The 13,876-nt window shown below is 42.2% G+C and overlaps 1 protein-coding gene across 5 annotated transcripts in view; it reads right to left on the bottom strand.

Moving 5' to 3' along the window:
- The window catches only part of CPVL (carboxypeptidase vitellogenic like), a 112,816-nt gene that overhangs the window by 64,368 nt on the left and 34,572 nt on the right, over window positions 1-13,876 (bottom strand). For all 5 annotated transcript variants that reach the window (XM_044294678.1, XM_044294679.1, XM_044294680.1 and 2 more), the window contains 5 exons: window positions 13,306-13,364; window positions 11,125-11,204; window positions 9,987-10,053; window positions 3,230-3,352; window positions 2,823-2,954 (listed from right to left, as the gene is read on the bottom strand). In XM_044294678.1, coding sequence (XP_044150613.1) covers window positions 2,823-2,954; window positions 3,230-3,352; window positions 9,987-10,053; window positions 11,125-11,204; window positions 13,306-13,364 — 461 coding nt within the window. The remainder of the gene's footprint in view (window positions 1-2,822; window positions 2,955-3,229; window positions 3,353-9,986; window positions 10,054-11,124; window positions 11,205-13,305; window positions 13,365-13,876) is intronic.

The following is a 13,876-nucleotide window of genomic DNA, read 5'->3' as shown; positions in this document are numbered from 1 at the left end:
CATGTATAAAATATCTACATGGACGTTAAATGTTAAAACTAGGAGGAGAACATGGTATGTCATCTATTTTTTCAGGGCCATGGAGAAACAGGGCTATAGTTAAAATAAAGCTTTGTGCATGAAAGGCAGAACATGCATAAGAGACTAATGAAAAGCAGTCTGAGACGAGGCCTGCATGCCCATATGACATCACTTTGGCTCTGGATTCCTAACACATCCATGACAACAGCGAAGTAATACATATGCTCTTAATTATAGTCATACAAACAAATAAGCCTCAGCAACTCAGTGTCCACATTCAAAATAATGGCAAATTCCATGAGATATTGCATAATCACCGCAAAACTTAGGCAGCAGGGCTTCTACATCATGTACTCTTATGTATCTCTATTACAAAGCTGTGGGATATGTTGACAAGTGGATAAATACAAGATGCATGAGGTCAAGACCAAATCTAGCAACAGAGACTTAAAGGGGTTGTCCAGGTTCAGAGCTGAACCTGGACATACCTCCATTTTCACCCCAGCAGCCCCCCTGACATGAGCATCGGAGCAGTTCATGCTCCGATGCTCTCCTTTGCCCTGCGCTAAATCGCGCAGGGCAAAGGCATTTTTCAGAGTACCGGTGACGTACCGGGCTCTCCATGGGGCTGACAGGAACCCCGGTGACGTCACCGGCACTGATGGGCGGGATTTGGCTCTGCCCTAGCCAGTAAAACGGCTAGGGCAGAGCTAAAGCCCGCCCCTCAGAACCGGTGACGTCACCGAACACACTGCTGGGCGGAAGTTACCGCCCGGCAGTGTGTTATTAAAAACAAAAGAGCCTGTGCCCTGCGCGATCTAGCGCAGGGCACTGGAGCGCATCGGAGCATGATATGCTCCGATGCTAGGCTCAGGGGGGCTGCCGGGGTGAAAATAAGGGTATGTCCGGGTTCAGCTCTGAACCCGGACAACCCCTTTAAGGCAAAATAGATTTCCTTAATTCATTCCCAGTTTTGAATACCCCAAAAAAATAAAAAATATTGTAGACTTGGTCCAGGGGCCTAACGTGGCCGTACACTTTAGACCAGGCATCCTCAAACTGCGGCCCTCCAGCTGTTGCAAAACTACAACTCCCAGCATGCCCGGACAGCCTACAGGTATCAGCCTACAGCAGGGCATTGTGGGAGTTGTAGTTTTACAACAGCTGGAGGGCCGCAGTTTGAGGATGCCTGGCATAGACCATGTTTGCATCTGCAGAAGCAGATTCGGCTGCCTGACAGAGCACAAATGCCAGCTGTCAGCCGGACCAAAACCCGGCATTTATGTCGGAAAACGGCTGGATCTCATTATAGTCAATAGTGATCTGGCGGTGATCTGTAGACTCCTAAAAAATGCCGGATCTGGTGAACGTGGCCTTCAATAGTTGTTGGCCAAACAGTCACTTGACAACTATTCCTCAAGACCCCCTCGTGAAGATGTACACTTGGGTCTGGTAAGCATGCATGAGATGTGATACCTCTGGCAGCAGCTTGCCTCATGTGAGAAAAGGGAATCAGGTATACTGAAATCCAACATGTCCAACCCCTTTTCCACCTTGATATCTACACACACCCACATACGATGGCTGACCAGTTCCTCCAAATTTGAGTCAACCGTCATTCTCATGTGTATGGCTAACTTTATAGACAGAGCCCTGTGCAGAGCTGTAGCTCTCCTTCATACGGACTCACAGCTCCTTCGACTTCTTCATGCCCAGCCAAAGTCATATTCGGCATCTATGTCAAATTCCCAACACAGACCCACAGACATAAAAAAATGATTTATACACTCAACACCAAAAAGGAAAAAAAGTAATGGAATTATGGAAATCACAGGATCCAGACATGTTAATGATATGCAAATGCCAAAAATGGAAACAAAATATTAAAAACAAAAAACACTTACATGGCATTTTGCCAGTGAGGTTATTAAAGGGGTTGTCCAAGTTATATTTATTGATGACCTATCCACGGCAGCACCTCGGACATGTCGTAGGTTTTATTCCGGCAGCCTCTCGCAGTGCCTCTGCCGGAACTCCGCTGCCGCCCCCATTATAGTCAATGGGGACAGAGCGGTAGTCCAGGGGCACACAGTCACTAGCGGCAGGACGGATCAGACAGGCTGTTCACTGACAGGACAGCCTGCCGGAGGTCTGTGCCGCTAGTGTGAAAGTAGCCTAAGGGTACTCTCACACTAGCGTTATTCTTTTCCGGCATTGAGTTCCGTCCTATGGGCTCTATACCGGAAAAGGACTGATCAGTTTTATCCCCATGCATTCTAAAGGGAGAGTAATCCGTTCCGGATGCATCAGGATGTCTTCAGTTCAGTCTTTTTGACTTTTCAGGACAGAGATAATACCGCAGCATGCTGCGGTTTTATCTCCGGTCAAAAATCCATAGGAATGTATGACACCGGAAAGACGGATTCAGCATTTCAATGCATTTGTGAGACTGACCAGGATCCTGATTAGTCTTACAAATGCCATCAGTTGGCATACGCTTTGACAGATCCGGCAGGCAGTTCTGGCGACCGAACTGCCTGCCGGATTCCTCTGCCGCAAGTGTGAAAGTAGCCTTAATTGCTCCTAGTTTATGTGAAGCGTTTGAAGTCGAGCAATTAAAAAGTGTAATAAATAAATCTAAGATCAAAACTGGAATATTTTCAAAAATAATATTCTGTACATTAACCCTGAAATTGCTGGCAAAACTGAAACCAGTACAAAAAAAAACAAAAAAAAAAAACAAACAACAATGTGAAGATACATTTACTGTACATTGCCCACATAATAGTACCAATACATACATCAAAAGCATCAATCCACTTCTGTTGCTGGATATATTTTATCGCCAGGTCACACTGCCGCTGGACAAAGCCTTTCTGGTTTTCGTCCACTATGCCGGTTTGGTACATGAAGTCGGCATAGCCACCCATCATCTGTTCAGCAAATACAACAGTCATTAGAACCATCGATTCCCCTCGCCTTGTGCTTTTTTTCAATCCTAATCAGTTAAAGCAATAAGAAATGTTAAATCCTTGCTAACCTAAACGTGATACAGCAACTTACTTAGTCATGCATTGTTAACAAATGTTTCAGATCAGACGTCTTAAGGGAACGTGCATGCTTTATCAAAACAGTGTGCAAGGGAAGAAAGGAATTCCACCTTCTTTTGTAGATCAAAAGAAGAGAAAATTGAATTAAAATGCCCTACCACTTCAGGATCACAGAGCCCGTCTCCAATGGCAATCCCCTTGAAGTTGATTTTAACCTTAGCAGTTGGATTGTGTGTGTGGATATAATAACCGATAGCAGGAACATACTTCCCAGCGTAGGACTGGAGAAAAAAAACAAATTCACTTAGTGAGAATAAGAAAATACAGTAGACATAAAGGAACAAAGAAACAAAAAAAAAACAACTTCTGCTTAATACAAACTGAGAAGACAAAGGCAGCAAAGACATCACTAATGGGGGTTGTTTCATGAAGACAACCCATGTCCATATGTCCTATTAGGGCATACAAGCATCACAGGGGGGAATCCCTGCTTGAGAGCGACCTGAAGACGCTTGTTTAGACTGGATCCCATTCTGCCAGTCAGCCTTGTATTACATGGCAGCAATTTAGATGAATGGCCCTCCATCTAATGGTAGGGCATACAGACATCATAGAGGGGACTCCCAGCTTGAGACACCCCTAAATCCGCTAGCATCGAGCAGCTCCCATTCTGGCAGCCATCCTTTTATTACATGGTGGCTATTTAGATGAATGGCCTTCTAGGTAATAGTACATTCACACAATTCAAATACAGGCTGACCTCCAGATTCCTTCCATGGATTTGCAATTTGTCATGTCATGGGTGTGCCCCATTTCAACGGCACTCATCTGCATGCAGTGAATTCGGCATCAAGAAGTAAAAAGCCACTTTTATTTTACCGCAACACACAATTTCAGACCATCAATTTTTAAATCAATGGGACGTCGAGTACCTACAGACTTTGGCATGGAATAGACATGCCAAATGAACCCCAATACTACATTTTGTCTGGCAACTTCCCAAATCAGCATTTTCAAAGGGGTGGTGATTGATGAGAAGATCCGTGGTTTCATGTGGTCATAACATGGCGGTTTCTGTATTACAAAAGTAACGACCATAAAGCATAAGGTGCCAATGTGGATTGCTTTTCTCCAGGCCTATTCATGTGTATAGACTTTCACACCACTTGCTGTCAGGCCATAAACTTCGCACTCCAATGTGAATGGACATTGACATTGAAATTGAACTTAAATAACACTGGTCTGACTAGGTTACCAAGCCATCATTCTTCTTTTAATTGAAGCCACTTAACAATGAAGATCTCCTGCTGTGCAGTTAAAGCTTCCTTTTCAATGCAATAAACTAGGAAGACAACCCTGGGGATACGGAAAATACAAGAATGCCGGTAATATTAAATGCCTCTACACATAGTGTACCTAGAAGTAATAAACTGCATGGAAACATTTGTCCATTTATCCCAGCAACAATTTCTTTCCTTACTGGAGACATTTTACGTTTTGCTGGTAGACCTCACCAGGCTTGTTTTAGGTTTTCTGAAGAGAAAATCTTAATGCAACATATTAGCATTTGACTCATCAACCCCATATCCATGGTCCCAGTGGACAGACCCCCTATCCATGGTCAGGACCCACTACAGTCCCAGTGGTTGAACCCCCAGGCAATTATAAGAACATAGGTCCAGAACGTTGGTCGTTGATGGTACAGTGGTGGTGCATATGCATGACCACGGCTCTATTCACTTCTATGGGACTGCTGGAGATAGCACAAGCTATGTGCTTGGCAGTCCCACAGAAGTGAACAGAGCTGTGGTCATGTGAGCCGAACTCACTGCATCATAGTTATCTATGATGTCGTGAGTTCCAATGGGTCTACTATCCCTTATTCCTAGCATCATTTGAGTAGAAGACAATAGAGCTCACCGCATCACAAATCAATATGATGTGGCGAGTTTGGCGCACATGACCCATGGTCATCCCGGGAAATGTGGCAACCAGACGGGCCACATTTCACAGGCTGCACATGGCCATGTAAATGCAGGCTTAGTCTAAGTATAGGGATTTGCCCATCACTGCACTCCCGTCCCTTAGATAGGGTGGAAAAGATGGAGGAGTCTAAATACTGAAAGGAGCGATTTGATGTAATCCTGTAGATAACATGAAATAGCCACACATGGAAAGCCTGACATTCTGTCCAGACAAAAGAGCAACCTTTGGACTAGTCAGACTGGGGATCACGTAACACATTATGAAAGAATACAAAATGTATGGATGCAATTTAACTGGGATGAATATTGTGGATGAGTTAATGCCCTAGGTCCAAAAAATCCCTAGAGTGCTGCTTTTAAGGAACATAATTAGTGCAGGGTCTGAGGAGGCCCTGAAAGTCTATTCATGCGCTGCCTCCTCAGGCCCTGAACTAGGGCACATCTATTGTTCCTGGAGCTTATCTTTAAATTATGGTACAAAACTAAACTCTTCCCCTGGGGGGGTGGACAAAAATGGAGGTACAAAGCTCTCAGAGGCCACTGTTAACAAAAGGGTTAAAAGCATTAACTGTATTTTAGCAAAATTAAAGGCCGATCATTTACATCAGCAATTCTCATCATGCATGTAGAAAAGCTGCCCATCATTCAATTGCTTCCTAGTCACAAGAGCTCGGGGCATCCAGAGATAAAAAAAAAAAAAAAAAAAAAAAAAAAAAAAAAACATTCCTTTCCTCCGTTTGCCTCCTTTCAGCAAAATGCAACAACTGGTTTTCATTTTGGCAAGAAGCGTAAAACATGCCGGGCAAAGTCAATCAATGAGGGTTAGAAAAACAGTAAAACAAAGCATGAAGAAGAGGAATATATATATATATATATATATATATATATATATATATATATATATATATATATATATATATATATATAGAGCCCCTTGTCTGAATTAGGGGCAACTTCATGTAAGGCTACATGCACACGACCGTTGTGTGTTTTGCGGTCCACAAATCGCAGATACACAAAACACGGATGGCATCCATGCGCGTTCCGCAATTTGCGGAACGGCATGGACAGCCTTTAATATAACTGTCTATTCTTGTCCGCAAAGCACGGACAAGAATAGGACATGTTATTTTTTTTTTTTGCGGGGCCACGGAACGGAGCAATGGATGCAGACAGCACACGGAGTGGTGTCCGCATCTGTTGCGGCCCTATTGAAGTGACTGGGTCCGCATCCGAGCCTCCAAAACTGCGGCTCGGATGCGGACCAAAACAACGGCCGTGTGCATGAGGCCTAATTCTCTACATAAGAACACGGTGAAGAACTGCAATCTAGAAGAGATGATGCGGCATCTGTAGTGACAAGCTACATTATAATCTTCCCAGGAAATCATAAGGAATCCTGTGGACGCTTACAGTAGATTCACTCCTGGCACTGACAGACACAACAAATCCACGTGTGTTACATGCAGAATTGGATTCAGATATGCTATGGATTTCACCCATCGCAAATAAAAGGTTGAAATCTGCGGCAAGTCTCTGGCACATCCACATATAAAACAAACAAAATACATATGGCAGCACATACTTCATGCAAACAATAGAACTAGGGATTATTATAGATTAAAGTGGTACTATACCAGGGCTTGTAAGTAGAATATAAATATAGCTGGTTCCTACACCACCCTCAACACTGTAGGTTTAGGCTAGGCCCAGGAGAGGCAGTTCTGTTAGTGTTAGGTACCCATCTGAAGAAGCCACCTTGACGTTGGTAGATGGCCCCGACACGTTTGATCAAAAATGTGCGCAAGGAGCTTCCATTTTTCATGTAGGTAGGTTAATCCCTAGTTGTATTGTTTGCATGTATAACAGTGCGCTGCCATATTTTGCTGTTTGTATGTTAGATTTATGGATGTGCACCTGTGACTTTGGATGTGCTAGTCTAAATTTTCTCTCAGTGATCATGAGTATACAAGTACTAGGTCATCACAGGCGGCTTTTTCTGGAACACCAACCTGCAATAAATGGTTAACTCCAGGGAAACTACTCAATAAAAATCAATATGCACATATGCACTAAATGTATGCCAGTGGTCCTCTGAAGTCAGACATTCTGCAGCAGCTTTCTACTCGGATTAATAGAGGGAGGTACCAAATGGCGCCCCCTATATCATTATTTCTATATACTCCAACAATAAAGGGACTGTTAAAACAGAGAAACACATCGTCCATTGCATCCAAAATCCTGCAGCAAATTCACATGTAAAAAGAAGAAAACATCCACATAAACCATCAGAGACAGAGCTGCCAGAACAACATGTATTTTTCAGGAAACTGTCAGCAATGCATGGATCGATACATTGAGGCAGTTAATGCAAAATCCATCTGCTGCAGAACTTCATTTACGACAGCAAGGAGGAGATGCACTCCTATTATGCTTATAATACATGTAAGGTAGACGATAACCTGTGCAATGTTTTATTGTTTTCATCATTAGAGGAATCTGACGGACTGAGTACATGGGATCACACTGCCCCACAGTGCACAAATGTAACACAGCAGCACTACAGGGTCACACAGGGACAGATTTGTTCTAAAAAGACCAGTGCACACTATGGAGATTATAGTGGTGCATGAATGTTTATGAAGCCTTCAGAAATTTCGATCTTTCTGCATACATTTGACCTTGAAGTAGATAAAGACAATGAAATCAAACAAATGAATATGAAATAAATGAATAAAAAATATGAGACTTGGTCATTTATTTATTGAGGATAATGATCCAAAATCCCACGTCTGTGATTGGTAAAAACATGTGAACCTTTGCTTTCAGTATCTGGTGTGACACCGTGTGCAGCAATAACTTCAAGCAAACGTTTCCAGTTATTATTTATTAGGGTCCATTCACACGTCAGCAAAAGGGTCCGCACCTGTTCCGCAATTTTGCGGAACGGGTGCGGACCCATCTATGGGCCCGGACGTGAAGCGGAGAGCACGCTATGTGCTCTCTGCTTCCGCATTTGCGGAGCGTGGCCCCGAACTTCCGGGTTTCGGCCCCAAACTTCTGGCCAGCAGCTCCGCAAAAGATAGAACATGTCCTATTCTTGTCCGCAGCTGCGGACAAGAATAGGCATTTCTATAGCGGGTGACGGCCGGGTGTGTTGCAGATCCGCAATTTGTGGGTCGGCAACACACCACGGACGTGTGAATGGACCCTTAGTCCTGCACATCGACTCTGAGGCATTTTAGCTGATTCCTCTGTACAAAACAGCTTCAACTCGGCTACATTGGTGGGTTCCTTCCCATGAACTGGTTGCCTTAGGTCCTTCCACAACATCTCTATCGGATTCAAGTCAGGACTTTGACTTGGTCATTCCAAAACTTTAACGTTATTCTTCTTTAATTATTCTTTGGCAGAACGGCTCAAGGTCGTTGTCTTGCCGCATGACCCACGTTCTCAGATATCCTGACATTTTCTTTTAAATTTGTTGGCATCATTCAGAATTCATTGTTCCATCAATGATGGCAAGTTGTTTGGCCCAGATGCAGCAAAAGAGGCCCAAACTATTGGTGGATAGTACCACCACCGTGTGTCAGAGATGGAATGAGGTTTTTATACTGGAATGAAGGGTTTTCCTTTCTCAACACAATGCTTTTCATATAACCCAAAAAGATCTATTTTGGACTCATCTGTCCACAAAACATTTAGGGAGAGTTATCAAACTGGGGTAAAGTAGAACTGGCTTAGTTGCCCATAGCAACCAAATCAGATTCCACCTTTCATTTTCCAAAGGAGCTGTGAAATATGAAAGATGGAATCTGGTTGCTATCGGCAACTAAGCAAAGTTCTACTTTTGACCAGTTTGATAAATCTCCCCCAGTGTTCCAATAACCTTCTGGCGTGTCCAGGTGATCGTTAGCAAACAGCAGATGGGTAGTAATGTTATTTTTGGAGAGTAGTGGCTTTCTTCTTGGAATCCTGCCATGCACACCATTGTTGTTAAAGGGAACTTGTCACTTTGAACATTGTATTTGAGCTACAGAAAACATGTTATATAGAGCAGAAAGAGCTGAGCAGATTGATATACAGATTTGTGGGAAAAGAAACCTTCAGGGAAGTCGCAGCACTCTTAATCTTGAGTCAAATCCTTGTGTTTATTCACACCGAAAAAAACAGCAACGTTTCGACACGCACGTCTTTCTCAAGCTACTTATGTACACAAACTGTCTGACTGTGGATTGGTGTAGTCAAAACTCTTTAGAGAAATTTTTGTTCACGCCATGATACACTTCTACAAACATAAGTTGTGAAAATCAGACTTTGACAGATCCCGGTTCTTTAACTAAAAAATGGTCACCCACTCACACCCGATTGTCATCCCACTGATAGAAAACACCGGACTCTAACTTCACCTTCACATTATCTGCTAATTCTAACGGTTGACATACTTTTCCCACTCACAGACATGTGATATTGGATCTTTTTCCTCAATAAATAAGTTACCAAGTCTAATATTTTTGACTCATTTGTTAGATTTTGCTTATCTTTATTTACTATTGTCCAAGGGGTACTCCTTCTCATTAAGGAGACCCCCTGCTATGCAGAGTATGTGTGCGCAGTACTGTAGGCGATGCCCATATGGGTTTCTAGGAAAGATATTCAAATTAGCTTTCCTAAACCTGATGCCAGCAGATAATAGACATGATAATTTGCATATATTTTCCCCAGGCCGAGTTCACACTTCAGTTATTTCGATCAGTTAGGCCTCATGCACACGGCCGAGAGCGGACCGTGGAAACCCGGCCGGGATTCCTCCTGACAGCATGAGCACAGGGGTGCCCAAAAGAGAAATTAACTGAGTAGGACACAATATTGCTTGCTGCTACATCAATCAGCAGGTCTCCAAAGACAATGTATTAAAATACATACTCACTTCTCCTGTGGCATAAAACTCATTCTTCTGATATTCTGAAAATATCTGGAAAAACTGAGTAAGTGCACTAAAAAGAAGATCAAGAGAGATGTTGGAAATAAGATTTTGAGAACATGATGATAATAATCCCGTTGCCCCATTGAATTAGTCAGCATCCCAGAAATGGTCCAGGTCAGATGACGAGGACAATTGGGAAACATTTCCCAAAGTTTGCTTAGGAAATGTTTCCCCAACAGGTCTTTTCAGGATCCAATCCCATTCCTGACACTGAATATACAGCTGGAGCCATATTGCAGCCATCAGACTGTGACCCAGTGGCTCTAGCCGTCCAATGTAGTATTGTGGCGGAAAAGAAAGGTTTATTCTTCTGAATTTAAAGAGGACCTGTTACCACAAAATACAAGGCAATCTGCAGGTTATAGAGCAGGAGGAGCTGAGTAGATTGATGTATAGTTTTATGAGAAAAGATTCATTTTATAATTTATACATTTTTATCTCTCCTCTTTCTGACTTTAGTTGTACACAGGGGAGGTGTTATCAGTGTTTGATAGCATTCACTATGTGTGTATACAGAGATGTCAGTCACTAGTAACACCTCCTCTGTACCCAGTATTCTCCTGCGCATTCCCTCATTAATGATTGACGGCCATTCATGCAGATATCTGTACAGTTCGGAGGGAGTCAGTTGGTAAGAAGATAGGGGGGATCCATAACCGCTGTTTTTGTTATTCTTGGCACAGAATTCTGGTCCACAAGAAGCGTGCCATAGTTGCCGAGTGTCTTCCATGCTTTTTGCACCTCACCTGCCAAGTGGTTGTGGCACAGCAAGGATGGGACATGGCTTACGTTGAGACATGGGGTGTTAAAATTGCATCAAAATTGGCCCAAAATTCTGCAGCAAAATAAACCAACTAGTCGGTGGTATAGAGGTACATTAGATTTATCATAAAGCTGTAGCCACTGTGATTGATCTGGCACAACTATACGGTCTAGTCTAAGTTTACATTTTTTTTGTGCCATGTGGTACACCTGCTATTCAGACACTCTTGACCATATGCACCTTTTATAAGAGTTAAACCTTTTAGAAGAATAGATTTACACATTCTTAGAGCTGGTGCTTTGATTACTAAAGCCATACCTGTACAAATCTCTGCCAACATCATCCTGATTTACCGCATATCCCCGGTCGTCTCTTGTGAAACTGAAACCAGTTCCAACCTAAAAAGGTCAAAAGAACACAATTTATTATGGTAGTAAATCTATATAGAGTGTGTTCAAAAACAGCTGACATATACCATATTATCATGGTGGGGGAAAAAAAAAAAATTCCATTCCCAGGAAGACTGCTATTCCCAGTTTCATCAGGTAGGCAAAGCACACTATAATCATATAGAGAAGAAGGCGGCAAGCATGAGGTTACCACTCACAAACTGAACTACTGTCTGTCAAGCCCAGTTTTTGGTGGGGCCAGCTGACATCCTAATGTGTAAGGGGAGCTCCCTGAATTTAAACGCCTAATCCTTTTGCTCACTTAAGGGATACGCTGTCAGAAATGTCCGATTCTCTCTCCTCAATGAGTACACACATGGCCAAACCAAGCTGTATGTGAATGGAGTCAGGAGAGATGGCTGATGGCCGAATGAGTGTTTGATAGAGAGCTACTGAAAGTGACAGCTTTGCTGCGGCTGTCTTCTGGGTAATCTGTGACTAAAGAAATGCTGATTGGGAAACAGTACCCTAGTGATATGTGAAAGAGATCATCAGTAAGGGTAGGCTCAAATATTAGACATTAGAAATGTATTCTATTCTATTCTTTGGTGGCATGGAACACAATAGATGACATGATTGTTCACTTTATGAAATCAAAATGGGTTAAAAGGGCCATCTAAACAGGCAACTACAGTATATTGCATCAGTTTTGGTACCTTTTTTTTATTTTATCATTGGCTTTATATCAGAAAACTGGCCTCAAATCTTTGCAACTTTTGGTCCTTTTCCACAGCTCACGCCACTTTCCTGAAAAGGCTTACCAAGGCTAAGTGGAAGGGACCACAGCTTCATGGGGACACAACAAATTTACTATAATTTATGCCAATTTTTTTTGAAAATTTCATATTATATGAAAAATCTACCCCAGCTTGGAGCCCACTGATTGGACTTTCTGATGTAGAGTGCAAGAGATATGCCTAATTTATTAAAAGGCAGCTGTCTAAATTAGGCACGTCTCAGTCCAGTGTATGGGGGATGAAAGTTGGCGAAGGAAAAACAAGTCTTGATAAATCTATAAATCTCCCCTAATATTTTATGTAATGCTTATGGTGAGTTTTAAAGAGGAGCTGTCATCTCTCCTAACATATCTGTTTTGATAACCATTTGCATTCTGCAGCATTATTCTTATAACTGTGTTGCTCGATTAGTGAACTATTCCTTTTAGATGCTATGAATGAATTGCCAGCAGTCTGCAACAAAGGTCTATCTGGGTGTTGCTCTGGGGTGTCCCTGCACAGATAACACCCATCTGGACCTTTACTGGAGGGCGTGGGCAATTGATTCATAACTCACAGCAGTAATAATAAATGAACAGTACAACATAGAGCCATAAGAATAGATGCTCCGGAATTATTACATGGGGACTGCAAGTAGTTGCATATGTATCAAATCAGTTTTTTTACACAATAAAAGCACACAGAGCTATGGGGACTGGATATTGCAGATGTGCTAGTGGCCATCTAGCAACCCATGTTCTCAGCTCTATACACAAAATCCAGGTGACAGGTTCCCTTTAAAGATGTATAAATGGGGCAGCACTGTTTTAACAAATACATTAAGAAGTTGCTGTATTTTTTAAGTCATTCAGCAAAGCCACAAAGCTCCGTTAAAAAAGGTGGCCAGACACATTGGTCTAAAGTTGATCAAAACTGACAATTTCAACCGAAACAAACATTTGTCGGTTAAAATTAAACAATGATCATTTGCGAAGACCCATCATTATCGCCTGAAAAGAAGTCGGACGCATTTAATATTTTTCGGCCGATAGTTAGACAAAAAAAATATATATATATCTTTCGTCCAAAGAATTTCCCCAGAAAGATCTTTCATCCGTCGCCTGGTTTTATTGTACGTGTATGGTCAGTTTGATCAACTGTAACGGCCAATATGGACTGATAGGTGTATGGTTGTGTCAGGGAAACGAACGTTCACCAGATGTTTGTTTCTTCAACTGCTGATCAACCATATCCAACTTCTATCTAATGTTTATGGCCTTCTTGAAAGCTGACTTTATCTCCTTAAGTAGAATTACAAGTAAAATGAGACTTACGGGATTATCAATATACAACATTGAATATTTGTTTGTCCAAGAAAATTCCCGATGAGCCACTGTAATAACAAAGAAGAACAGGAACATGCAGCGATTACCAAACAGCAAGGCAAAATATCCCCATAGCAGATGTTTCTATACACATATCCCCTTTATTTGGATGAAGCCGTGAACTCCCATAACTACTCAAAAAGAAAATATCTGCATTGGATATTTACACAAGAAGAGGCCGTCTGACCCCGGCATATTTTACATTTTAAGAGTTACAAAAAACAAAGTTCATCTCGGCATGTTAACAATTTAACCATGACAGTGTTTATTAAAAGAACGCAGAAGCCAAAAAAGTTGCCTTACCACCACACAGATTAATGGCAATTTTGACACTACCACCACCTCATTGTATCCCTATGAGAATTGCAAAGTTGTAAGTAACTATTGAGGTTAATTAGGAGTTGAAACTGACATCATCCTACAGCGACGGGCCAGCGGCCTAGTCTTACTGTGGACTATACATGAAGACAAACTCACTTTTAGGGCTTGTTCACACGACCGTGCCGGGTTTTGCAGTCCG

The sequence above is a fragment of the Bufo gargarizans genome, chromosome 5, assembly GCF_014858855.1.
Source record: "Bufo gargarizans isolate SCDJY-AF-19 chromosome 5, ASM1485885v1, whole genome shotgun sequence".
Classification (NCBI taxonomy): Eukaryota; Metazoa; Chordata; class Amphibia; order Anura; family Bufonidae; genus Bufo; species Bufo gargarizans.
Note: the sequence above shows the minus strand (reverse complement) of the source record. Positions and strands in the feature narration are given on the sequence as shown.